General features: G+C 58.9%; 1 protein-coding gene across 1 annotated transcript; it reads left to right on the top strand.

Moving 5' to 3' along the window:
• Window positions 1-27,141, top strand: ECE2 (endothelin converting enzyme 2). The gene is made up of 19 exons (XM_048864393.2): window positions 1-163; window positions 9,411-9,497; window positions 10,637-10,781; window positions 11,368-11,583; window positions 12,469-12,593; window positions 13,500-13,646; window positions 14,280-14,345; window positions 15,107-15,295; window positions 17,356-17,498; window positions 17,762-17,876; window positions 18,728-18,838; window positions 19,336-19,434; window positions 19,837-19,914; window positions 20,495-20,598; window positions 21,495-21,605; window positions 22,727-22,794; window positions 24,442-24,632; window positions 24,780-24,875; window positions 25,471-27,141. The coding sequence occupies exons 1-19, from the start codon at window positions 119-121 to the stop codon at window positions 25,645-25,647; spliced, it is 2,313 nt and encodes a 770-aa protein (XP_048720350.1). The 5' UTR covers window positions 1-118; the 3' UTR covers window positions 25,648-27,141.

Genomic DNA, 27,141 nt, shown 5'->3' with positions numbered 1-27,141 from the left:
CCGCCGGGCCCGAGCCCCCGAGCACCATGGCCAGCCCCGCGGCCGGCGCGGCGGCTGCAGCCCCGCTCGCCCCAGGCTGGGAGCGGAGCTAGGCGGCGGCGGCAGTGCCGGGAGCCCCATGATGTCCAGGATGAACGTAGCTCTCCAGGATCTCAGCAACAACGTGAGTAGCCGGGCTAGGGGGCTCCGCCGGGGGCTGCAGCCCGCGGGGAGCCTGGGGCTGGAGCAAGGCGGGGCTGGGCGGCCAGCGGCAGGGCGACCCCAGAGCCATGCTCAGGCCAAGCCCCTGGCTCCCTCCACATCCAGGCGACCCCCAGGCCAGGCAAGACTATGGCAGCTGAGGGGCTCCAGAGGGACCCTTAAAACTCGCTGTCATTTGCTCCTCCGCCCCAGAGCACGGGGGGGAGGCAGTGCCGGGGGCCTGGGGAACGCTGGGTGCTGTGTGCAGGGGTGCCAGGCGTCCCTGAAGCTCTGGGAGGGAGGCTGGTGCTGGGCTGGCCTTGGTACCATGGTAGGGGGTTAATCCATTGGGGGGTATAACCCTTCCCAGAGACTGAGCCCATGGGGCTGGAGAGGATGAATGGGAGCCATTGAATGGTCTGGGCCCCACTCTGCAGCCCCCCCCCGGAGTCCCTGCACAAGGTGGGCTCTCTAGAGAAGGAATTCAGCCCACCCATGGCTCTAGGGAGGAGGCTGGAGTTCATTTCTCCTGTTCAATGAGGGATTTAGAGTAAAACCCTGGAGGTGACCTCCAATGGCTGGGGGCACTAGGGGGGAAAGGGCACCTCATGACCACAGAGGTCAGGGCCACCCCCATCCCCTAACAGGAGGTTAGGTCAGGGGCTGGCCAACCCCTTTTCAGGGTGCTGTGGGGTTGGCAGAGAACCTAGGGCCTCCAGCGCCGCTTGGCCCTGCCCTGCTGCCTGGGTGCCTAGATCCTGTGGCTCGGCCCCGCCCGACACCTTGAGAGCCTTGAGCCTGCAGCTCAGCCACCCTACAGGCCTGTGGCTGAGCCCCACCCACTCGCCCGAGGAACTGGGGTCCTGCAGCTTGGCTCTGCTGCCCCCTCTCCAAATGCCTGAATCCTGCAGCTTGGCCCCACCCCACTCACCCTGGTCTGGTGACCCAGCCCAGCCCCACTCCCTGAGTAGCCTGGGGCTCTGCCTTGCCTGCTGTCCTGGTCTCATCCTGCCGTGCTCTGGTCTTTGGGACCGTCACTTGCTCATCACTGCTGAGGGCTCAAGCTTCTCCGTGGTGATGCTCAGCGATATCAGAAGTCCCAGGACCTGGGACTGTGGCACATCTTAGCACCCAGTCCCACGGGGGGCAGTTCACAATCAGGCCCAGTGACCTGGGTGGATACAGGGAGGGGGTTGGTGTTTCATGCTTCAAAGGCCACTTACCAGGGAACCTCTCTTGGACTCTGAGCGCCAGAGACCCAGCTGCAGCATGGTCACCTGTAGCCCAGAACGGGCGCCTCTACTCATGGCATGACCTCCCTCCTCTCCTCCGACATTGCGTGGGTCTCTAGAGGCATGGGAGATGTCCCTGGGGGCCAGTGTAGGGGATGCCAGGGCCAAGGGCAATGCAACTGGAGGCTGGGCGGGTTCCTGGAGTCTGTATTGCCATGACAGCGCACCCCTGGAGGGTCTCACTGCATCAGGAGAGAGCCTTGGAAAGGACAATGCCTGTGATGGGGTGTGTGGGGCCAGGTGGCTACCAGAGCCAGTCGCACCACGTTGTGGGCAGGAGGTTGATGGAGCAGTGTTATAGGCACAGCGGAGCTGCCCGTCCTCTTGCTGGGCAGGTTGTTGGGGTTTTCTGTTTGGGAGAGTGGGGCAGGTCTCCATCGTAGGGAGCTGTGCTTTCCCAGGCGCAGGGCCTCCCTGAGCTGGAGCGGTGGGTGGGGGGAATCCCTGGCTCAGACGAGGCTGCCAGCAGGATGCTGAGACATTTTCACAGATGCCAGCGGCTCCCAGGAATCCTTCCCCAACCAGGGAGTTTCTGCCAAATGTTTTTTCTGAACAGACTCGTGCCCGTTTCCTGAGCTGGCAGCTTCTTTTGTGCAAACCCCAGCACTCGGTGGCTAGCGGAGTGTGCTGCCTCTTGAGTCTTTTTGACCCAGGCCTTGGCGCTTATGCTCTGGCCACTGCCCGAGCCACCCCTCACTGTGAAACTGGGCTCCCCGGTCTTACCTTTGATTTTTCCAAAACTCCTTCTCACCCTCGCCGCTGGGAAGGAAACCTTGAAAATGGGAGCCAAGTATAAGCGACATGGCAGTGTTGGCCCGAGTCTACAGACAGCCTCAAACAGGAGCTGAGAGAGGTGAACTATCCCCATTCAGCTCAACGACATTAACCCTGAAACCTAATGGCAATTTTAACGTAACTGTCATTAACTATTTCACTGTTGGTCAATTAGCAAAATCAGCCATCTTGTGTGCTTATCACACAATCCTAAACCCCCTCCCCAAGGGGCAAATCCCCAGCTGCTCAAACCTGCAGGTTTCCCCCTCATCTACGAGGCCGTCTAGCATGGGCAATGCCAAAGAAGTCCCAATGAAATGTCCAGCTAACCATGATTGAGGCCTTGTCTAGACTAGGCTCAAAGCTGCTTTAGCACTTTCTGACTAAGGCCTGATCTACGCTTGGAATTTGGCTTGTGTCACGGAGTCCCTGGGCGATGCTCTGGAACTGCTCCCCATGAAGCCAGTCAGGACTCTGGGGCAGTCGCCTTTCTGTGAGCAGCCTGTCTTCAGGACACGCAGCTCACACAACTTCCACCTTCCTGGGTCTGACCTCGGAGCATTCAGCATCCTCTGCCCCTCCGTGCGCTTCCCACAGCGAGTCCGCTCAGGCGGGGCTCCTGGGGAAGCCAGAGGGTCCTGCACCCCAACTTCGCAGTCAGACGTGACTCTCAGCCAGCCAGTAACACAGAAGGTTTATTAGATGACAGGAACATGGTCTAAAACAGAGCTTGCAGGTGCAGAGAACGGGACCCCTCAGCTGGGTCCATTTTGGGGGGCAGTGAGCCAGACAACCACGTCTGCACTTCACTCCATGTCCCAGCCAGCCCCAAACTGAAACTCCCTCCCGCCCCTCCTCCTCTGGGCTTTGTTCCTTTCCTGGGCCAGGTGGTCACCTGATTCCTTTGTTCTCCAACCCTTCAGCTCTCACCTTGCAGGGGGGGAAGGGCCCAGGCCATCAGTTGCCAGGAAACAGGGTGTCGGCCATTCTCTGTGTCCAGACCCCTGCACACACCTGCCCTCTAGGGCTCTGCAATGATCATACACCCTTACCCCACCACCTAGATACTTAAGAACTGCATAGGGGAAACTGAGGCACCCCCACAATATTCGGAGGAAACATTAAGAACAGGCCCACTTCGTCACATCTCTCCCCCCTTCGAGATTGAACTGAGCGGGGTCACTTTACCCGGTGACCTGGGGAAGTTCGAAGCCACCAATGTTCCCATGGATGCCCCAGCATCTCTCCCATTCCTTGGTAGGAGTTACACCAGGCCCTTCCAGTTTCACGCCCTCCCTTAGGTCGGGGGTGGTCGATAGCACTAGCAGGCTGCATGTGGGAAGGTTTCTGCAGCCCATGCCCTTTGGCCACCCCAAAAACCCAGGGGGTCAAACTGGGATTGGGTTTTCTCCCAGAGCTCCAGTCTGGAGGGCTGCAATTCGGGCTCTCTTGGTTAAGGGCCCCCATCTTGACCTGGGCCACATACTGTTCACTTACAGAACTAGCATGGAGACATCCCTTTCTCCACAACCTTGTCTCCCCAACAAGCTGGCCAAACACAGCCACTTGGTTATAGGACGGTATACCTTTCTTAACAGCTTTCACTCCATCTGAGACCTTCTCAAAGCTCTCCACACTGGATCTTTCAACAGCAAAGTCAGTGGATCCATTCACAACAGAAAATTTCTGGCTGTTAGGAACTGAAACTTTCTTGATTAAATCACTTTCACACCCTTCAGTTGCAGTAAACTGCTTGCAAAGACTCCATGAGGATTCCTTTCCCAAGGGCTTTTCTATGCAACAATTCACCCCTCCCAGAAATTCTGCTCTTACCCTCTTTACCTAGGGCTTGCTCTAGGGGAACACTTTCCTGAGCAACTACAGACTCTTTCTGGGTCTCCCTTACATCCAGAATCACCTCTGGCCCATCAGGCGGATTCCTACACAATCCCCTTTCAGGCAAACTTACAGACTTCCTAGATAAAAGGTTAGAAGCCTTCTCCTTCCCTTTGCCACACACAAGTTCAGGAATCTTTTCCTCCTTGCTACAGGTTTCCACACCCTCAGTAGGTAACACAATCACACACCTTCATGCTCTCCTTGTGCCCTGGCTAGGATCTCACCCTGATTAGACAGAGTTGCTCCACCCTTTCCAACAACACCCTAGCAACAGGCAAAATACAAGCACCAGAATTGTCTGGTCTCTGGGATTTTACATAGACCCTAACTGGATGCGACCTAGTTACAGGGCCATTCTCCCGAGCAGACAGAAACTTAGGACCATTCCCTTCCTGGACTTTAGCTGAATCCAGAACCAGCTCTGAGACAACTGCACGACCCTCAACCATCACAGGCTGAAAGGCCCCTTCTGTCTGCTCCACAGACCAAGAAGAGCCGGACACACTTCCTCCTTTACCAGACACACAGGTTGGGATCTCTTTCCCCTTGTCCCAGCACACAAGGCTGGTCACAGACAACTGCTTGGAGATCAGGGTAGCTCCCTCCATAGGCAAGTCAATACCCCTGACAGACAGAGACCCATTTCCTTCACTGTCCCAATTCTCCACCCAGCTAACAGGTAAGGTCCAGGGACACTCATCTTCCACTCTCCTCGCCTTCCCACCCTGCTGACTAGACACAGCCATCAGCTCACAAGGCTGCCTAGGCTCATCCAAACTTTCCTTACCAAGCACCTTGCCACTCCCCACAGATCCCCTGCCCTGCCTGTGTCTCCCCCCACTCAGCTGGGGTCTCAGCTCCCACTGTGCTCAGCGCTGCCCTTGCTGTCCCAGTGGGGGCAGGCCACTGCTTTCCTCAATGCATCAGAGCCAGCGAGAGTCCCCAGTCTGGTGTGCAAGGGGGCAGGGAGCATCTCTCTGTCCCACCCAGCCCCAGGGGTCTGGTTACAGGCAGGCAGGTAGCCTGAGCCTAGCGGCTCCTCCCTGCTGCCAGCCAGGTCATCTGCATTTTCACTGACCATTCCCTCTCTGCCGATTGGTTCCCTGGATTCAAATTCAAACCCTTGGCAGTTACAGGAACAGGGCCTGGATCCTGTCCCAAAGAGACACAGTCACCCCACAACAGGGTCTCGCAGCTGGTGTCCTGGAGCACCCCAACGACCAGCCAGCCCCACCCCTCCTGGGTCTGCACGGGGATCTGGGCCATAGGCAGGGCGAGGGGCTTCGTCCCTGGGACCCTCACCCAGCTCACACAGCCCCTCAGCATCTGAGGCTGCACCACCCGGGGCCTGACACCAGTTCTCTCTGTCCCAGGATCTCGCCACCCCAGGAATGTCTCCCCATTCACCATCCCCTTCCGCTCCCACTGGGGGTCCGAGGGGCCTGGCCCCAGGAAACTCCACACAGACATATAGGTCAGGAGTGGGAGCGTGTCCACCTCCCCACCCATCTGGCTGATGGAGTCTGTGGCCTTGGGACCCAGCAAGGGAGCTAGACACCGGGGCTTTTCCGCAGGGTCCCCCTGGTTCAAATCGCCAGCCTGCTCAAAGGCAGTGAGGTGGGCATCCACACACCCCCCCTCCTTAACTAGGGGCAGCAATTTAGTCTCGAGGTTCCCTGCGGAACTGGCCCCCCGAGGTCTATCCCCACTCACCCCGGGGAGGTCCCCTAGGCCTCTCCGCTCCCCCACCGCCAGTTCATGCTGCTGCTGCTTCTGCAGCTCTTTCTCGGGCTCTCGCTGTCTCCCACGGTCCTCTTGCTCTCTCGGACTCAGCTCCAATCCCGTCCCTCTCGATCCCCCGATGGGGAACCCGATCGTGAAGACCCTCGTCTGGTCAGGGACAGGAGTCTTGGGGATGCCTGGCTCCCACTCCAGCTGCTCCCAGATCCTGCTATAGCCCCAGTTGGGGTCAGGAATCTGTTCCTTAGAGCGGTCATCCTCCTCCAGCTGCACGATTAACTCTGCTTTGGTGAACTTTCCAAAGTCAACCCTCTCTTTCTGCACAGGGTTACAATGTCCTTCTTAAGGAGACAGTGACAGGCCGTCACTCCGCTCTTCCCAAGTTGTTGTGGACTCACAGGCCCGTGTGTTCTCAGCTCCCCACGATTTCCAGGGAGAACCCCTAGTGTGCCAGCCCTTCTCAAGGTCACCACCTCTTTGCCAGGGTCGAGCTGCAGACTCCTCCGCCCCTTGGACTGCTCGCTGCAATCCCCAGGGGAACCCTGTTACTGCAAAAGTCCTTCTCTCTCCCCGGGCCAAGCTGCAGGCTCCTCCGCCCCTGAGACTGCTCACTGCAGTCCCCAGGGGGACCCCATTACTGCACAGTCCTTCTCGCTGGTCACACACTCCCAGGGGTTAACCGCCCCCCGAAACCGCTCCTCTCTGAGCCTTCAGCACGTCTGGTCCTCGTCAATCCCCCTGCGTGTTACTGCTCCCCAGTCACTTACTGCAGGAAGCGCCGTCCACGGGGTACAGTACATCCCACCGCTGCCACCAGTTGTCACGGAGTCCCTGGGCGATGCTCTGGAACTGCTCCCCATGAAGCCAGTCAGGACTCTGGGGCAGTCGCCTTTCTGTGAGCAGCCTGTCTTCAGGACACGCAGCTCACACAACTTCCACCTTCCTGGGTCTGACCTCGGAGCATTCAGCATCCTCTGCCCCTCCGTGCGCTTCCCACAGCGAGTCCGCTCAGGCGGAGCTCCTGGGGAAGCCAGAGGGTCCTGCACCCCAACTTCGCAGTCAGACGTGACTCTCAGCCAGCCAGTAACACAGAAGGTTTATTAGATGACAGGAACATGGTCTAAAACAGAGCTTGCAGGTGCAGAGAACGGGACCCCTCAGCTGGGTCCATTTTGGGGGGCAGTGAGCCAGACAACCACGTCTGCACTTCACTCCATGTCCCAGCCAGCCCCAAACTGAAACTCCCTCCCGCCCCTCCTCCTCTGGGCTTTGTTCCTTTCCTGGACCAGGTGGTCACCTGATTCCTTTGTTCTCCAACCCTTCAGCTCTCACCTTGCAGGGGGGGAAGGGCCCAGGCCATCAGTTGCCAGGAAACAGGGTGTCGGCCATTCTCTGTGTCCAGACCCCTGCACACACCTGCCCTCTAGGGCTCTGCAATGATCATACACCCTTACCCCACCACCTAGATACTTAAGAACTGCATAGGGGAAACTGAGGCACCCCCACAATATTCGGAGGAAACATTAAGAACAGGCCCACTTCGTCACAGCTTGCCGCCCTCTGCCCCAGTGTAGACGTGGCTAGCTCGACCTAGCTACCATTGCTTGGGGAAGTGGTGTTTGGGCAGTGATGGAAAACCCCTTCTGCCGCTGTAGGATGCATCTACACTATGGGGTTATGCTGGCATAGCTAAGGCTGCACCGTAGCGATGGCACTATAGCCCCCTGCAGTGTAGACAAACCCTAACACCATTGAAAGTCTCGTGTAGACAAGGCCAGGGTGATTGAAAGGACAGGCTACCTTCCTTGAGGAAGCAACCTAGTGTAAAGACTGAACGTTTGTAGCCTGGAACAAAAGTGTGGCGAGTGTCCACACCAGCCTTTGCAAGCATGCTAGGCAACTCAAGGGGCAGGGACACCTGGAAGGCAAGGTGTCCTGTCTACACTAGAACAGGTTAGCTAACACTGCTGTCATCACAGCCTTGTATCCCAGTCCAGACACAAGCCTTGCTTCCTACTACCATCTTTAGTAACCTGGTCCCCATCTCTCTGCAGCACAGAGTAGCTTTAGGGCAGGGGTTCTCAAATTGGGGGTTCTGACCCCCCAGGGGGTCACAAGTTGGTTACATGGGGGTCACAAGCTGTCAGCTCTGTGGGGCTGACAGCCCTGAGTCCCCATTAAATTAAATTACCCCCCCTTTTTAATTTTAAGGGAGGGTCATGCTCAGAGGCTTGCGGTGTGAAAGGGGTCACCCATACAAAAAGTTTGAAAACCACTGCTTTAGGGGCTGCAGGGCTACTGCCCTCCATGTTTTGGCCGTGCCCCATCTCCCACTACCCTCGCTTGGCTTTAGGGGGCACGGTGCTGCCTTCCTTGGCTATCCCTCATCTCCCACCACTTCAGCCTGGCGTTAGGGGGAGCTGCCCTGGGTATGCTCCTTGCCCCACCAGAGAGGAAAGCTCAGGATCGAGACTGATGTCTGGGTTATGGGGCACCGAGAGTAACGGGAAGGCTACGTTGAAGAGGGGGAGGGAGCAGGGCGGGTGGAGGCAGCTGGATGTGAGGGTGCTGGGCTGGATGGGAAGGGGGAAGGAGCTGGACTGGGGGAGGCTCCTCTCACCCAAGAGAAGGTCTCTCTGAGGTCAGTGGAAGCCCATTGGGCTGGGCAGATATGACTGCTACAATTGAAGTGAATTCCCCTCCTGAGCTCCATCCAGGCTGCTGGCGCCAGCCTGCCAAGGCAGCCCGTTCCAGATGTTTCTTGGACTGACCACATCTGCATGGCAGCCGTGCAGAGGGAGGAGGCAGTGGCATTGCTAGGAAATGAAGCTGCAGGTTGCCTGGGAACCGAGGACTGTCTCCATGAGGCAATCTGACACCTGTCAGGAATGCTGATGTCAGAGCGGCTTCTGCAGAAGCAGCCATGGCAACCCACAGAGGGCAAACGGACGTACGTTGCTCAGGGGCAACTGCTGGTGCCCGGTGGGGGCAAGAGCTTCCTCTTCTCCACAGCACAAGCCTGGCAGCGCCACCTGGTCCTGCATTTGAGTCGCTCAGGGGCCAGGCAGGGAAGGAGCGTGACCCTCTAAAGTTGCAGGCAGAGGGAAATGCATTTGGCCACTCTTGGTTGGCATCACCAGGACCTGCACCCTGTCTGCAAGGAGCCCCTTGGTGCCCCAGGAGATGATTCAGGCTCCCTGATTCTCAGAGTGCAGGATCAGGGTTTTATGTAAAGGGAAGGTAGGCAAGTCCCACTGTGGTGCACCAGCCAGGAGAGGCCACAGAAATGGAGCGCTCCAACCTGAGGGAGACGAAATTGTCCTGCTGTAGACAGCTCCGTGGCCCCTCAGCTCTGCCTTGGTGTCACTGGGCCCAGCGCCCCCTGCAGGATCCTGGCTCTGGGTCAGCTGGGCCCCGTGCCCCCCTGCAGGATCCTGGCTCTGGGTCAGCTGGGACCAGCGTCCCCTGCGGATCTTGGCACAGCCCTCTGCGATGTCATTCCTAGCCTGTTTTTTCTCTCTGCAGATGTCTGATTACAAACGAGCTACTTTCCAGGATGACGAGGGGGTGGATGCAGCTGGGGATGGAAGCGCCTCTCCTGATAGCGTGGAGGTAGGATCATGCTCCTGGAACGTGCGCCAATGTGGGGCCTCTTTTAGACCAGGACAGGGCGCGGCTTCTTAGTGGCCAGGGCCCGTGCACTGCGAGGGAGGACACGGCTCGGCTTCTGGGGCTTTCTGGATTCCCATGGGAGCCCCACCAGCTCCTGTTCAGCAGCAGAGCTATTAATAAAAGCTGTCTCCGGAATCTCTGGGGCAAAATAATTTGATTGCCCAGGCTAGTTACCGAGCGTCTGATACCACCAGCAGGAACTGGAGAGGGAAAGAGGAAGAAAAGGGGCTGTTTCCCATGGGAACTAAAGCTGATTTTGCCTCCTTTTCCCAAAGGCCACATGCCCGTGGCTCTGCCAATGCCTCTCGGTCCTGCTCTGCATCCTCTCTTCCCCACACTGTTCCAGTCCTGGGCTCCCCACACACAGCTCTGCCTCTGCCCCTTAGTCCTCCCCCACAGCCCCCCTGTCTCTCCTGGGACGCGACTGCCTATCACATCGACTTGTATGGACCTGGGTGGCAGTTTTTAGAGGTGATTAACCTCCCCGCAAGCCCTTTGGGAGCCAAGGCTTCTCTTTCCACATGAATGGGTCCCGGTGCCAGGCCCTGGCTCCCAGGAACGTAGCTGTAAGGGTGGGCAGTCCTTGTGGGATCTCCAGGGGGGCAGATCCAGTTTTTCCCACTGGTTCTTCCTCTCCCAGCCAGATCATATGGATTGTAGGCAGGTAGGGGAGCTCGGACAATGCCTGACCCCTGCTCTTCCCTCCCACCCTCCAGCAGGTGCCATCCAAGTCCAGCCACGGGCAGGATCTGTTTGCAGCGCTGGATGGGTCCTGCTCCCAGCAGAATTGCTGTACCCTGACGCTCAGTGCTGGGGAGGGGCCACTCCCACAGGCAGTAGGGCCGCCCAGGAGAAGCAGGGTGGCACTGCCATGGCGGGGTGGGTCTAAGCAGGGCTACCATGAGGGAAGGGTGGAGTGGCACTGCCAAGGGGAGGGCCTCAGGGTCCGCGTGCAAGGCTTATTTGTGGCTATTTCTGATTATGTGTTTGGGTTTAATCCATCAGATGCCCCTTAATACACTCTCCCCTTCTGTTCCCTTCCCCCCCACACACACACTCCCTCTCTCTTTCCCTCCCAGGTGGGGTTCAGGAAAGGGGTCCCCCCCTTGCTGAGCCGCCCAGGTTCACGGACCCAGCTGGAGCTGGCTCTCTGTGCCATCTGCCTCATCACGGCTCTGCTGCTGCTGGGCTCTATGATTGCTCTGGGCGTCCAGTACAGCAAAGGTAGGAGGGGGTGGGGCCCACACACCTTCGCTGCAGCCCCCCCAGCCCATCTCCCTGCAGCTCCCGCTGCTCATCAGGCAGACGCTGAAACGGCTGGGGCTATTCACTAGAGGAAAGATCCTGGGCCTGTCCCAGGGAGTTGCTGTGTGGGGAGGCTCCCCTGGGCTGGAATTACCCTGGGGAACAGCAGTTGCTACCAGAGAGTGGGGGACATACGGAGACAAGATTCTCCTGGGACTGTCCGGCAGGAAGTAAAGAGTAAATATTCTAAGGGACCACGTGGCCCCAGCCCAGGGCCTCACCGTGCAGCTGAAGAAGGGTGCTGCTGCAGGACTCGGTCTCCCCTCTCCTGAGGACCGTGGGGGCCACCTCCCGCGCCCCTGCGTTGGCAATCATACTCCCATTGCCCCCTCTCACGGGCATCCAGGCACCGACACAGGAATGGTCAATTGCAGGGTTGGGAGGCAGGGCTCCTGGGCTCTGTTCCTAGCTCTACCACCAACTTGCTGCAAGGCCCTGCCGCTCTGTGCCTCTGTTTCCCCACTTGTTGGCCCTGGGACCTAATGACTGTGTCTCTCCCCCACAGACCCTTCGCACAGCACGTGCCTAACAGAAGCCTGCATCACAGTGGCCAGTAAGATCTTGGAGGCCCTGGACCGGGAGACTAATCCCTGCGAGGACTTCTACCAGTACTCCTGCGGGGGGTGGATAAAGCGGAACCCGTTGCCCGATGGGCGCTCCAAGTGGAGCACTTTCAACAGCATCTGGGACCAGAACCAGGCCATCATGAAACACCTCTTAGGTGGGTGTAGCCCTGTGCTGGGGTGCCCCCTTGCGCACAGCCACAGAGAACCGGGGAGGGCGGCACTGCAGGAGGGCCCTGGTGGGCTGTATGGACAAAATGCAGCCCAGGCTGGGCCAAGGAGAGACCCTGGGTCATCAGGGATCAGCTTCCCAGGGCCTGCCCTGGAAGGGGAGAATGCCCATACGGTCAGGGATTGCAGGGGCTCCCCCTCCCCCACACACACGCTGGGTGCGGGTAGGAGACATTCCAGACATGGCCAGACAGGCCCTTCAGCCCAGAGGCTGATGAGTCTCCTGGATTGGCTCCATTTGGCCAGTGGGCCCAGCCCAGCTGGTGCTGGTGACAGGGATGGGGCGATAACCTATGTGGGCATTCAGCTGCTGGCATATATTGCTAGGTTACAGCTTCTTGGAAACAGTACAGGGCAGACTGAGATCTATATCCTGCATCAGCTTCCACGCTCTCTCTGCCTCAGTGAGGGCACACTGGCCGGCAGTCAGTCCCACATCAGCACTGGCTAGGGGCAACCAATGGCACACCAGTCGGCAGTCTGTCCCGTACCGGCACTGGCCGGGGCACACCAGATGCACCCAGGCAGACCCTTGGGCAGCTGCACGGGACAGTTCCCTGGTGCCATCACTGGTGGGGATCATGCTGTATAATCTGCGGGAACCTAACCCACATGAGACTACATGGTGATACAGGGAGCTCCAGATATAGCAGGAGGGTGAGATGGGACCCAGGCCTAAGGCATGGTCACAGGTCGTGGTCACAGGCACGAAGTTCCAGGAGACCAGGGCCAGTCTCCAAGGTCCCTCCATGTGCCAGAGCCCTCCTGTAAGGGAGGAAGTGATGGAGTCCCTCTGGTTATCCACTCCTCAGAGAACGCCACCTTCAACTCCAGCAGCGAGGCAGAAAGGAAGACCCAGCGCTACTACCTGTCCTGTCTGAAGGAGCAGAAAATCAGGGAGCTGGGCTCCCAGCCACTGATGGACCTGATTGAGAAGGTGGGTGCCGGGGGGGGGGAACCAGACCACCATGAGGTCTGGGCAGGAGCCCAGCTCAGGGAGGGAGGCTGCTCAGCGCACTCGTCTCTCTGCAGGTGAAAAGTCTCTCCATTGGGAGACCATCCTGGAGAAGGGCTGAGCCCTGGGAACCTTTGCCTGGCCGAATGCCATTCCCACGTGGGCATGGCTCAGGGGCCCAGGTGAGACGAAGTGCCGGGTCTCAGCCCAGTCTGCCATACACGGAGCGTTCACGTTCCTGTTACAACTGAAGAGCACCAGCAGAGGAGCCATGCGCCGAGCTGCTCTCTTCCCTGGCAGGGGTCCCTCCAGGCAGGGTTGAGGCCCACTAGTAGGGGTGGGAGTTTGCACTGGACGGGCTGAGCCCTATTTCTAGGGCTGTGATTCCTGCCTCCCCCTCACCCCATTTGTTATATTTCCCATCGTGTAAGTGATGTGAGAATCACCCCTCTCCGAAGGGGGCGCTTCTGTGCCTGGAGTCACACTGCAGCTTCACAGTCAAAGCACAGCACCCCCTTCTGCTAGGCAGGGGCAGTGCGCATGGCGCACAGGCCAGGCGTAGTGGGTAGCACAGTGCCCCCTACTGCTGGGCTGGGAGCACAGGCAGGGTGTACAGGGGCAGCTCCCCCAAGCACAGTAATGGCTGGTGTGCATGGGGCACAGGCAGAGCTTGGAAGGAAGCACCCCCAGCAGCACCCCCTAGTGCTGGGCTGGGGACACATGGGAGAACACCAGCAGCACCCCCTAGTGCTGGGGTATAGTGCATGGAGCACAGGCAGGGTATAGAGGGTCTCTTGTGCTGGGTGTGAAGGTGGAAGTTTAAAGCCAGAGGAATTTGGCGACCCAGAGAGGCACAAGCCCAAATCCCTGCATTCCTGTTTCCTGCAGATTGGCGGGTGGAATATCACTGGGCCCTGGAACCAGAGCAACTTCATAGAGGTTCTGAAGATGGTGTCGGGGACCTACCGGGCCGCCCCCTTTTTCACGGTCTATGTGGGCGCCGACTCCAAGAGTTCCAACAGCAACGTCATTCAGGTAGCCCTGCGACCATGCCCCTGTGAGAGCTGGGGAGGGGGCGCGGTGCCAGAACCTCACACCGAGCTCCCAGGTGCAACGGACCCAGAGCAAACCCCTCCCATTGCCCCTAGCTCAGAAACATCCGGGGCTGGAGGAGCCAGCCAGGCAGCGGGGAGAAGGGCCCATAAAGAAACCTAGCCAAGGACAGAGGGAGCACAGGGGGCCAGAGGGCGCACAGGGCTATCATGGCTGGGCATTTCTGACTCTGGCCTTAAGTGGCCCAGTTCAGACACCCAGCCCTCTGCCTGCCCCCTCCAGCCTGGGGACACACTGGGAGGGGTTCAGTGCAGACGGTAACTGTTTTGGGGCCACATCACATACCTGGGCATAAAACGGTGCCAACGCCCGAGGGCCCCAGGAAGGCGCCTCAGCCTCTCGCTGCTGGGGATGTGAACGCCACTTGAGGATTCCCCACAGGTCAGATTTGATGGCCCTGGTCTACTGCCGAGGGCTGGGGTTGCCACAGGTCCTCCACCCCCACTGGTTCCCGGGAATAGCCATGACTGGATGTGGAGGCAGGGCAGGGGGCTTTGTGCTACAGAGTGGTGGCTGTGGGTATGCAGTCCAGGCTCATTTGTTCTCCGTCTCCAGGTGGATCAGTCAGGCCTTTTCCTCCCCTCCCGGGATTACTACCTGAACAAGACAGCCAATGAGAAGGTAGGGGGCTGGGTGGGGGCAGCCCATACACAGCAGCCCTTCCACAGAGCCGGCCTCATGAGCAGGCCCAAATTCACGCCTGACTTCCGGTCTGCATTGGTCTAGCTTCAGCTCCCAGCCACTGGCCTGTCTCTGCCAGCCTGACGAGCCCATCACCAAATTTTGGGGATTGGTCCTGCTTTGAGCAGGGGGTAGGACTAGATGACCTCCTGAGGTCCCTTCCAACCCTGATATTCTATGATTCTATGAAATATTTAGTCCTCATCTAGGTACTTTCAGCCTGATCACGTCACCCTTAGCCTTCTCTTTGTTAAGGTAAATAGGATGGAGCTCCTCGAGTCTCTCACTATCAGGCAGGTTTTCTCATCTTCTAATCAGTCTCGTGGCTCTTTTCGGAACCCTCCCCAATGTGTGCCCCATCTTGGAGATGACCCAAGAGGCCTTTGCTCTCTGAAATGCGCATTCCCACCCCAACACCCTGGGTAGGACCCACACCTTCCTGTGCTCCTGACGCAGATCCAGCCCAGTGGGTAGTACGTGCCCCACCCCAAATCACAAGGGGCCAAAGGAAAGGGACCCCCGAGTGCTAGGACCCTGGATTGGAGCCTGTGCTGGGACCTGGCAGGACATTTTGGGGGGAGGTTTGGGAACTTAAGAGCACAGGATCTGAGGGAGCTGAACTCCCCGACGGCCCATGACTGATTGTGTGGGGTTGTCCCTGCCTACGTGACTAACCCCGCTGCCTCTTGCTTGAGTGACAGGTGCTGGCTGCTTACCTGGACTATATGGTGGAGCTGGGGATGCTGCTGGGTGGGGAGACAGTCTCCACCCAGGAGCAGATGGAGCAGGTGCTAGAGTTCGAGACCCTGCTGGCCAATATCACTGTCCCCCAGGATGAGAGGCGGGATGATGAGAAAATCTATCACAAGATGAGCATCGCAGAGCTGCAGGTGGGTCCTGGGGAAGGGGGCCAGCCTGGTGCTGCTCGGGGAGAAGACTAGCATGGTGCTGCTGGAGGTGGGTGAAGAGCTGGGGGAGGAATCAGCCTGGTGCTGCTCCGAGCAGCGGCTGGGCTCTGTCCACTGGCAGGCGTTGGGGATCAGTAGTGGGAGGCTCCCATTTGCTGGGCGGGTCCCACCGTGGCCTGGAGCAGCTGGGAGAAAAATTCAGAATGAAAACTGAGAGACGAATTCAATTGGTCTGAGTCCTTCGTTACATTTCGGAGCTGCCTGGGCAGAGCGTGAGGGCCCAGCCCAGAGTACATGGGGAGAGGACAGCCGCACCATGGTAGCCCCTTTCTGTGCCCCTTCTGCTTCCCCTGGGAGCCCCTGGCTGCTTTTCCCACACACTCCAGGCCTCTGTGTTGCCCATCCCCACACCCGGATTTCATTAGGATTCCAGCGAGGTGGAGTGTCATTAATGCTGGAGGCCTGGCTGAGCAGCATCCCAAGCAGCCGGGAGCCACTGCTGAGCTGCCTCCACCATCCCGCAGGCTCAGCACAGTCAGACCCATATCCCAGGGTGACCAGGTGTCCCAATTTTATAGGGACAGTCCTGATTTGTGGGTATTTTTCTTATATGGACTCCTAAGACCCCCCACCCCCATCCTGGTTTTTCCATGTTTGCTGTCTGGTCACCCTACCATATGCAGAAACATGGGGGCCCCCTCCCAGCCATCGCTCACTCCCCAGGGCCAGCGGGTCAAGGGGGCATCAGCATCCCCAAAGTCAGACAGAACGAGCAGCTTCTGGGTGAGATCCCCCCTCAGTCCCACTGCACTATGCCCTGTTACCCCACTGGGGTCCCCAACCGCCGCTCTGTCACTGCCCCTTAGTCCCTTTGCACCGTGCTCTGTTACCCCACTGGGATCTCCCTCCAGCTCTGTCACTGCCCCTCAGTCCTGCTGCACTGTGCCCTGTTACCCCACTGGGGTCCCCAACCCCACTCTGTCACTGCCCCTTAGTCCCGTTGCACCATGGTCTGTTACCCCACTGGGATCTCCCTCCCGCTCTGCCACTGCCCCTCAGCCCCGCTGTACCATGCCCTGTTACCCATCTCTGGGTTCCCCCCAGCTCTGTCACTGCCCCTCAGTCCTGCTGCACCGTGTCCTGTTACCCCACTGGGGTCCCCAACCCCCGCTCTGTCACTGCCCCTTAGTCCCGTTGCACCATGCCCTGTTACCCATCTCTGGGTTCCCCCCAGCTCTGTCACTGCCCCTCAGTCCTGCTGCACCATGCCCTGCTACCCCACTGGGGTCCCTGATCCCCGCTCTCTCACTGCCCCTCAGTCCCACTGCACCTTGCCCTGCTATCCCAGCTCTGAACTCCCCACACCCAGCTCTGCGGCTGTCCCTCAGTATTGATGGCACCCTGCTATCCCAGCTCTGGGGTCCCCACACACCCAGGCCCGATCCGCAGTGCCCTGCTGTCCCACCGCTGGGCTCCACACACACAGCTCCGTGAATGCCCCTCAATCCCAACCCGCAGCCCCCTGCTATCTCAGTCCTGAATTCTGTTGTGCTGGGGAAGGGGATGCCAGGACCCTCACCCCAGGGTTTAAGTTCCTGGCAATACAGAAAATCCAGCCTTCGTCATCAAGCAATGGTCACCAAGCAACCAGTCACCATAGCAACAGGGAGAGATGCAATCCTGTCTAGTGGGAAGGGAGGTCTCTTAGGAGGCTGAGGCAGGAGCCAGGGATCAGAGTGAGGTGGAGGGGCAGGGCAGGGATGGGAGAGGATCAGGGGGCTGGGAGTGAGGCAGAGATTCAGGCAGCCAGTCTAAATGATGGGGGGCTGGAGTGAACCTGAGGGACCTGAAGTGTTTCTCCAGGGACATGCATCCTCCTTCTGCCCCAGTGAAACCCACCCACCGGCCCTGGCTGCCTTGTGTGATGGGGTTCCCTCGCAGGGAGGTGGCCCTACCTGGAGCCCCAGGTACCCGGAGGTGGGGACCCACCCTCAGAGCCAGGGGGGAGCAGTGCTCCCCCTCACAGCCCCATGTCTCGGCAGGCTCTGGCCCCCGCCATCGACTGGCTGGATTACATGGCCTATGCCCTGACCCCGCTGGAACTGAGTGAGGCGGAGCCCGTGGTGGTGTACGGCCGTGAGTACCTGCAGCAGGTCTCCGAGCTCATCAACAGCACGGAGAGAAGGTAAGAGCCCCGGCTGGAGGGAGGGGCTGGCGGACACCAGCGAAGTGACATCAGGGTTCTCCTTGCAGCACCCATTGGGAAGCAGGGGCCATGTCCATTGAGGATCAGGGAGTATCTGTTCAGGGCAGTGCCTGTTGGGGCATGGGGATGTGTCTCAGGGCCATGCCCATGGGGGGGGTGAGTAGGTGGGGATGTCTCAGGGTGGTGCCCATCAGGGGCAGGGTTGGGGTCTTGGGGAGTCAATGTGGCTCTGTCGTTTGCAGCATTTTGAACAATTACATGATCTGGAACCTGGTTCAGAAAACTGCCTCAAGCCTGGACCAGCGATTCGAGACGGCCCAGGAGAAGCTGCTGGAGACCCTCTATGGCACCAAGAAGGTGAGGGGCTGCTGCATGGGGCACATGGGACCAGGCCACGGGCATCAGCCCGGAGGCCCCTTTCTCTATGCACATGGGGGAACCCTGTGCCCTGTGGGTGTTGACACCTTATATGCCCCTGGGAGACCCCAGGGGATCCTCAGCCAGGCAGCCACGGCCTGGCCTGTCTGGGGCATGGGGTAATGAGGCACCGATGTGAGTGGCGAGGCTGCTAAGGGGAAGATGCCTGTGCACCACTCAGCCTCCAGCCCTGGGTCGGAGTCAGAGAGCTGCGAGCAGGGGATGCTGGGTGATGGGGCTGAGCTGGGACAGCCGGGGGGTGACGGCAGGGTTAGCGAAGCGCGTGGGGGTTCTGCAGCCGGGGAGGGAAGTGCAGCACAGCAGGAGGGGTGGAACTCGGGGCAGCATGAGGCAATGCAACCGGCATCCCCTAGAGATGCAGACAGGCCTCAGCTTAGGGGATCCTTGGGGGGGGGGAGAAGCTCAGCCCCTGAATATGTGTCCCCAACACCCCAGGATGGCCTGGCAGACCCTGAGAGGGGGCAGGCAGATATCAGGAGGGGTTCCCAATCCAGATGAAGGCCCGTCTGCCTTGGAAGGAGACAAGGCGAAGGGACATACCTGAGCTCCAGGGGTCCCTCGACGACATGACGGGGAGGCCATACAGAGCAGAGAGGAGGGAGTCCTCTCCCTCTGCCGCAGTGCTTGGGGCCTTGGGAGGCCAGAAATTGTGTCCTCCTGTGTCAGGGCGTGAGCTCGGTCCAGGCCCCTGCCCCACAGACAGCAAGGACTCAGGGACGTGGCGCCAACCCTCCTCAGGTCTCACCCTGTGTCTCACTCTTTCTCTGGAGTCCTGCACCCCTCGCTGGCAAACCTGCATCTCCAACACCGATGACACGCTGGGCTTCGCCCTGGGCTCCTTGTTTGTGAAAGCCACCTTCGACAGAGACAGCAAGGAAATTGTGAGTTGCCCTGCCCTGCTCTGAGCCCTCTGGCCTCCCTCACGCCAGCGCTCCTGAAGCCCCTTATCCCACTCTCACCCTGATCCCCCCACCGCCCCCTGAAACTTCTGTACACCAGTTCTCTTGCAGCCCACCCTCCGATTCCTCTGCAGATCCCTCTTTGTCTTATCTTCCCCTATTTCCTACCCCTCCCCAATTCCTTTGCAGCCCTTCAATTTGCCAGTGGTGAGCTCCCCAGCTCAAGGTGCCTCTGTGCAGCAAAGGGCAGGGGTACGCAGAACAGAAAGAAGGGAATTCCCTGCCCTACCAGTCACCCAGGCGAGGGGAGTTCAATCTGGCTGCACACGCCCTGCTGTTCTCACCCACTGCAGGAGCAGGGCAATCCCCACAGAGGGAGTAGGGCTAGGAGGCAGGTCTAGTGCTGCGTGACAGTCTCCAGGGGACGGGGGGTGCAGGCTGGCCGTGGGGGAGGAACTGACTCTCCCACTTCCCCATAGGCAGAGGAGATGATCAGCGAGATCCGGGCGGCCTTTGAGGAATCCCTGGAGCAGCTTGACTGGATGGACAAGACGACGAGACAGGCCGCTAAGGAGAAGGTGACCGCCGTTCCGCTGGCCTCCCAGACCCCAGCGGGAGGGGAGCCAGCCCAACTCCTGCCCTGAGTTAGAGGGGAGACGATGTCAGAGCTGACTCCAAATAGTCCCTCCCCAGGCAATGCCCCCTGCAACTACTGCTACTGCATTCCCCCCGCATGAGACACGAGGCAGGAACATCCCCGGTCTCTAGGACACGGGCATCCTGGTAGCGGGGAAATCCCAGCCACGTAGTCCCACTGGCTCCCTGGCAGGGAACCCCAGCCCTGTGCTCCCTGGAGTAGCAGCACTTGCTCCTGTGTGACCCGCGCATACTTCCTCTGGAGGAGCCAGGGCTATACACGGGGAGCTCCCAGGTCTCTCCCCGCTATGATCTCAGCCACTGGCCTCGCCCCGTCTCCACAGGCAGATGCCATTTATGACATGATCGGCTTCCCGGACTTCATCCTCGACAACAAGGAGCTGGACGACGTCTATGATGGGGTAGGTGGCCCTGGAGCATAGGGACCTGGGCCAAGAGTGGCCCTGGAATTGCAAGGCCAGTGGGGAGCAAGTGGCTCCCAGCTGCTTGTGCCAGGCACATGGCAGGAATCCAGTGAACCAAGGGTCCGATTGAGGTGAGATTTTGCCTGGCGCCCATCCTGATTGTCCCACCCAGGGTATCTGGGCTCACTGGTGGGGCTGTGCAGTGGGGATGGGATCCAGGCCCTCATTGCTATAGTAACTGAGTGCCTAAAGTGATCTATCTACCCCATCTCAACCCTTCACTGCGTGTGGGGTTGGCAGGGTGTGTCCTAGCCCATCTCAGACCCCCACCCATCATGTACCCAGCCTGCAGGGTGGAGGGGTGCAGCCCTAGCCCATCTCACCCCTCGTGTTTCTTTCTCAGTATGACAGGTTTCAGAGTAGCAGCCGTGTTAGTCTGTATCCGCAAAAAGAAAAGGAGGACTCGTGGCACCTTAGAGACTAACAAATTTATTTGAGCATAAGCTTTCGTGAGCTACAGCTCACTTCATCGGATGCATTCAGTGGACATGCAAGTCCTCCTTTTCTTTTTTCTCAGTATGAAGTCTCTGAAGACTCCTTTTTCCAGAACATGCTGAACTTCTACAATTTCTCTGCCAAGGTCATGGCCGACCAGCTGCGGAAACCCCCCAACCGGGACCAGTAAGGAGCTGCTGCAGCCTGGGCACCTTCCCACTCATGGCGGCAGGAAGCAGGGTGGAGGGTCAAGGCAGGACATGACCGGGAGGCCCAGGGGCTAATTTTGGGGCATGGCTGGTGCTGTCAGTCTCCTGCTAGAGAGGGTAAAGGGAGATCCTGCCCCATTCTGCTGCCACCCTCACTTCCAGGGTGGAGCTGCAGCCTCTGGACACTACCAGTCCCAGCATGCAATGCTCTACCTGGAACCTATTGGCTGGCTACACTGCATGCTGGGAGATGTAGTCTCCACAGACTGCACCTTCCGGAAAGTGAAGAAGGCAGCTGCAACTTGCTCCTTCCATCCAAGGTGGGGACTTGAGAAGCATTTGGCCCATTGGAAGACTCTCCCGCAGGCAACCCCACTCTTGGCACAGACGCAGCCGTGCATCCTTTCACAAGCACACGCGCACTTGTCCATGCCCCACAACACAGTCACACGCCAGGGCCCGCCTGGCTCTGACTGTATCAGAGACACACCAGCAGCCGCCTGCCCCCTCTGAAATAGAAAAAGATCAGCCACGACCCCAGAGAAGGGGGCCGATGTCCTGCTGTGTTCCTGGCCAGCCTTTGACTCATTCCCCCCAGCCCCAGTCCCTGGGACAGACCTCAGCTCCCAGACAGCTGAGAGACTGCTACAATGGTGCAAGGCTCAACCAGCCCCCAGCACTTGAGCCGGGTGTTTCTGGCCAGACCAAAAGGGTCATGATGAGGCTGGCTCTGGGGCCCTTAACACTGCATGCGGAGAGGAGCTTCCCCCTGTGTGGCTGGCTGCTCCTCCTGCTGGGGCCTGTCCTGGTCCTTTGCTAGCAGGGTGCCAGGTGCAGGGGGAGATGCTGCCTAACATGTCTGACCCTCCCTAGGTGGAGCATGACCCCGCAGACCGTCAACGCCTATTACCTTCCCACCAAGAACGGGATCGTCTTCCCAGCTGGGATCCTCCAGGCTCCTTTCTATGCCCGCAACCACCCCAAGTGCGTCTGGCGCTCTGGGCTCTCGCCGGGTCATGCCTGTGTGGGTGGCAGGAAGCGGCTGGGGAAGGAAATGAGGCCCACTGGCAGCTGTAGGTTCCTGGGTGTACTCAGATCTGGGCAAGCCCCTCTCTCACACAGGGGCAGCACCTGGTCCCAGGAGCAAGGAGTGGAGCTTCCAAGGCAGAGACGCTGGGTCTGAGCTGCTGCTATCCAAGCGCTAATGGAAGATTTCACAATCCCTGCCTTCCCAAACCCGCCCCTGATCAGAGAGGAGCTTCCTGCCCTGGGATCCCAGTGGGGTGGGCACTCGCTAATGCCCTCAGCTATTCCCTCGGTCCCTTAGGAAGCAGCCTTGCCCATGGCGGCTGTGGGCTCGGGGTGGGGCGAGCAGTCACAGGAAGACAGTGGGCCCCGCGTAAGACACTGGCCCCACTCTGCCTGCTCACTGCCCTTCTCACCCTCACGAGAGGGCAGGACCTGCATCAGTCCTTTCCCCGGGGAAGTCAGAAGGGGGCAGCCTTTGCTCCAGTGCTGTGGAAGAGGCCGGGCAGGTGTCACCATCCCAGCAGGGGTGGCCAATGGTTGACCCATGGTGTTCCACAGGCTGCACTGCTCTATCCGCAGGGCCAGGTCCATTGCTAGGACTGGCAGCCTTCCCCCCGGGCCAGCCTTCAGTGTTAACTAGGGCAGCTGAAGGCAGAGTAGATCCGTTTTATGCCCATTGGGTGCCAACCTTGGGCTCCCAGCAAGCTGGCACCGTAGCCCTTGGCTAGGCAGAGTTTATGCTTCGCCCAGTACTGACACTAAGTGACTCTAGGTAAGGATCTACTCCAAGCCTGGCCTGCTAGTGCAGCGCATTGTTACGGGCAGCCATCCTGAGCGGGTTTCCTAGCTGGGCATGTGCTTCGGTCAGTGGAGTCTCACCTCCATTGGGCACCCAGGCTCCCGGCACTCTGCATTCACTGCTCCTCAAAAGGGCACTAGGGAGCACTGGGAACGCAGCATGGGGCTGTCTCACTTTGCTGCATGAGCAGCAATGAGGGAGGCTCCAATACCACCGGGATACGGGCCATGTGAAGAGCTTAGACAATAAACTAGGGTTTCTTCTTGGCTTCATCCAGGGCCCTCAACTTTGGCGGCATCGGAGTAGTGATGGGGCACGAGCTCACACACGCGTTCGATGACCAAGGTAGGACCCAGCTGGCCTGTCAGGCTCCCCTCTCAGCTCCCCGGTCTCTTGCGCACACCCTGCCATTCCAAGAATGCACGTGGGCCACTATTGGAAAGGACACTTCGTACAGGGACACCTTAACCAAACAATCCTTATATTGGATAGAGAGGTGACGCTATCCCGCCCCCCCCGGCACAGTGCTCCCAGCTCCTCTTCATTGCAGCCTCATCCTGTCCTTTGCATCATGGAGCTGCCCAGCGCCTCTGTCCTGTACACGTCCTGCAAAGGTTTCCAACATTGCTCTCCTCTGGGCTACCAGTGGCCTTGCCATCCATTCCATCCTGTGCTTCCCCACATCATCTTCTTCCTCATGGCCAACACTCCTTGCCCACATTAGCTTCTTTACAGCCCTCAAGATGTCCTTTCTCTTTGGCTGGCTCTCCTCCCCATTTTGTTTGTCCTCCTGTCTCCCCAGGTGACACCTGCAGGCATCTCCCCAGGCTTCTCTGTGCAGCTTTCGCTTCTGCTCCATCTGCTTGGTGAGGACTCATGTCTCTGCATCTTGAGCCATGGCTTGTGGCTGGCAATTCCTAATCCCCCCACTCCACACTGCTCCTTGTGGCTGTTGGAGATCTTCCCCTTTTCCAGCTGGACACGTGTTTGTTTTGTTTACATCCTCTCTCTGCATGCTGTGTAGTGTTGCTAGGCCATGGCCAATGGTGGAACGCAAAAGGCAGCTTTGGGGTGATTGGAGCCTCCATGCCAAGACTCACTCCCTGGGGGTCTGGTTGAGAAGTGGGTTGAGATCCCATAGTTACAGGGGTACAGAGAATGCCACCATCAGGATAAGGGCCTGCGGGCTCAGAGCATTGAGAATGAGCATGGAGACTTTCACCTCTAGGCTGCTGGTTCATAGCTAGCCCTGGGTGGCAGGGAAAGAGCAAGTCATCCGGGACTCTTTGGTGGCTGAGGTGAAGCGAGCTGGGATCCTGGCCAGTTCCTGGCAGACAGAAAAACCACCAGCACAACCAGCGCCAACTGACCCCATTGTTAGCAACTGAAGAAGCCGAGGACCGAGCAGGCCATGAAGTGTGATCTCCTCTTCTAGAGGGGTCCCGGCAGGTCGAAGAAAACTCATACAGCTGCTGCCCAGGCAGCTCCTGCTGGAAAGATGAAGCCGTCAGTCTCCAAGGCTGCACAGCCACCATCCTGGCCGCAGAAGATCCTGGGAGATGATCTTGTCCTTTCCCTGTTGCTCATTCACAGAGGCACCATGGGTAGGGAGGAATCCTGAAGCCCATAGAGCAGGTGCTCCATCCCCATCCTGAGCTTGACTGGCCTGTGCCTCAGATTTTTCCCTTTTCACGTCCCTCTCCATTTCAGCAGCCCCTCCCCTGCCAGATGCCCCCAGTCATGGGCAGCAGGCTTAAGATCCCATGTCAAGCCATCACATGGACCCTTGTAACTTACCTTACCCTTTGGGCTGCTTGCAACATCCGTCATGCTGGGGGCCACTCGGGATGGAACTGAGACTGTGCTGGGGGTCGTGGCTCAGTTCTCTAGCGGGCCGCTTGAGAAGGCTCCAGAGACAGGTGCAGGTGATAGAACTGTCACTGCCGGTAGCGCCTCCTCCGGCCATTTATCATGCACCGGGTTGTCTTCCAGGTCGCGAATACGACAAGGAGGGGAATCTGCGTCCCTGGTGGCAGAACTCCTCCCTGGAGGCCTTTAAGAACCGGACTGAGTGCATGATGGAACAGTACAGCAAGTACATGGTGAACGGAGAGCATGTCAACGGCAAGCAGACCCTGGGCGAGAACATTGCAGACAACGGGGGCCTGAAGACAGCATACAATGTGAGTAACCCAGCGAGCCCGCCCCATATGCGGGTGATGGACAGCAGGTCCTAAGGCCAAGGTTCAATTCCCACTGCCCCCCGATTCTGAGGGGAGCATCACTCTGTTTGCTGCTGTTTCACAGCATGCCTTCTTGGTTCCCTCCAGGCCTACAAAGCCTGGCTGCAGAAGAATGGAGAGGAGAAGCACCTGCCTGCTGTGGGGCTCACCAACAACCAGCTCTTCTTTGTAGGATTTGCACAGGTACGACTCTGGGATGGCACAGATGCCCCTCAATCTCAACCTGCAGCCCCCCTGCTACTCCAGTCCTGGGCTTCCCCACACATAGCTCTGCTGATGTCCCTCACTGCTGTTGACCTGCAGTCCCCTGCTATTCCAGTTGTGGACTCCCCCCAGACACCTCTGCCAGTGCCCCTCAGTGCTAACCTACAGCTCCCTGCTGTTCCATTTTGGGAACAATGGGCCATGGTTTTTAAAGGCCTGAGTCTACAGTATTGAGACCCAAGAGAAGAGAACCAAATGAGTCCCATCTGGCCTCACGGAGGAGCTATCCTAGCCCTCCATAGCTATACCAAGGGTCAGGCCCCCTCCCAGCTAGCACTCCATCTTCCCCTAGCTCCATTCACCACCTCCCCAACGGGGCAGTCTTGGGGCTGCTGCTGCATTGGGAAGTACACTCCCTGTCCCAGTGCAGGGCAGCCTTGGCCCAGGGTGCCCAAGGCAGGAAACTAGTTGAGAAGAGGGTGCTGCTCAGCAGTTGTCTGGCTAGGCGTTGGGCTGAGGCTAAGGCCAGGTCCGTGCCTCCCTAATCCTGGTCCTTGTTGTGTCCCTCGCACAGGTGTGGTGCTCCGTGCGCACTCCGGAGAGCTCACACGAGGGGCTGGTCACCGATCCACACAGTCCAGACAAGTTCCGGGTCATCGGCACCCTCAGCAACTCCAGGGATTTTGCTGAGCACTTTAAGTGCCCGGTGGGCTCGCCCATGAACCCCGGCAAGCACTGTGAGGTGTGGTAGAGAGGGGCTGGCAGGGCAAGAAGGCGTGTAGCCAGGGAGGGGGACAGAGACTCTGTACATACACAACCAAGCAACTTCCCCAGGACATAGGCAGGCAGGAGCACCCAGGTAGAGTCCCAGAGCCATGCCCCCCCCCCCCAAGCCTCTTGGATGGGGACACGTGGGGGACATCTCCGGGAATAGTCAGTGGCCTCAGCTTCTCAGCTCTGGCTTGTCCTGTGCAGGCTGCAGGCTCCTCCCATCTCGGACAGGGCTCCAGGAGGGAGTGTAGGAGCCGCAGCGTCCTGCACCACCTGCTGGGTGGTGCCTGGAACCCAGCCCACCTGCCTTGGTCATACTCCACCCCTGCGCCATTGACCCCATCCCCACTATCAGCACCAGCCCCCACTGCACATTGCCAGGAGTGTCAGCCCAGGGTCTCCTGCTTGAGCCCCACTCCAGCCAGTCCGCCAGCCCCACCTCCCCCGGCTCCCCAGCGCAGGGTCATCGGGACCTGCCCACCCAAGCAGGGCATGGGTGGAGAGAGCCTTCAATGGCTCACTTTGGGCAACGCCAGCCTTTTCCTTACAGCCCCGCCCTGTGGGTCTAGTCTGGGTGCAGCTCCTCCAACGGGAGTGCTGGCACCGTGTAACCGCCGCGCGATCGGACGCAGCTAGGGCAGGTTGAGATGCCCCCGACGGTTAGAATGGCAGTGCCCGTGCTCCCAGCAGTCGACCTGCACCAGGGGGCAGCACGGGCGCTGCAGCAAGGAAGGGGGCAGGCTCTGAAGAAAAAGGCCAGAGTAGACAAGGCCAGTTATGGGAACACTGGGTGGGATGGGGCAGAGAGCCTCCGCAGCCTGGTGTCATACCAGGGATGGGCATAGCCAGGGTAGGAAGGACAGCACCCACAGCAACACGGTGCCCCTGTTGCCAGTCTGGGATGCAGGGAGAGGAGACCCCTCCAGGGCACAAAGGGCAGGAGTGCAGCTCCCCTACCGCCACTCTGGGCATGGGGAGGTGAGGCATAATCCAGGTCTGAAGGGCAGCAGCCCAGCACCCTCTCGTGCCAGGCTGGCAGGGTGGAGAACATCCACAGACATTTATCTTTTTAAACCAAATGGAACAGCAGCAGTTAACCCCGGGAGGATCCCTTCTGACTACAGGATCTTCCCCGGGATTTGCCCTGAAACAAGCCGCCTGTTCTAAACCAACTCTGATCCCCTGCCAGCTTCCCTCCCACTAACCCAACTGTGTGCCAGGGCAGGCTTTTTCTGGATTGTTTGAGGGGGATCAGACAAGGCGTCTGAAAGCTGGGAGCTTCGGACTGTGAGCTGCTCTCGCTTCTGGGGCATTTTCTTAACCTTCTTAGGCTCATTGTAATCCAAAACCAGCTTGGCTTAGAAACTCCCCATTTGCTTTAATAGGTTGGTCATGGTGGGGACTGGTGCCTTGGACTAGCTTTGGGTGGTTCTTGATGGATTTATTTAACGATTAAAAGCAGTTTCCACTTTCA

Source organism: Caretta caretta, chromosome 9 (assembly GCF_965140235.1).
Source record: "Caretta caretta isolate rCarCar2 chromosome 9, rCarCar1.hap1, whole genome shotgun sequence".
NCBI classification, from domain to species: domain Eukaryota; kingdom Metazoa; phylum Chordata; order Testudines; family Cheloniidae; genus Caretta; species Caretta caretta.
Note: the sequence above shows the minus strand (reverse complement) of the source record. Positions and strands in the feature narration are given on the sequence as shown.

Bases quoted from the DNA above. Each gene is read 5' to 3' on its own strand.
- ECE2 (XM_048864393.2), top strand. From the start codon at position 119: ATGATGTCCAGGATGAACGTAGCTCTCCAGGATCTCAGCAACAAC. The intron at 164-9,410 runs GTGAGTAGCCGG...TTCTCTCTGCAG, and splicing joins TCCAGGATCTCAGCAACAAC to ATGTCTGATTACAAACGAGC. The intron at 17,499-17,761 runs GTAAGAGCCCCG...TGTCGTTTGCAG, and splicing joins ATCAACAGCACGGAGAGAAG to CATTTTGAACAATTACATGA.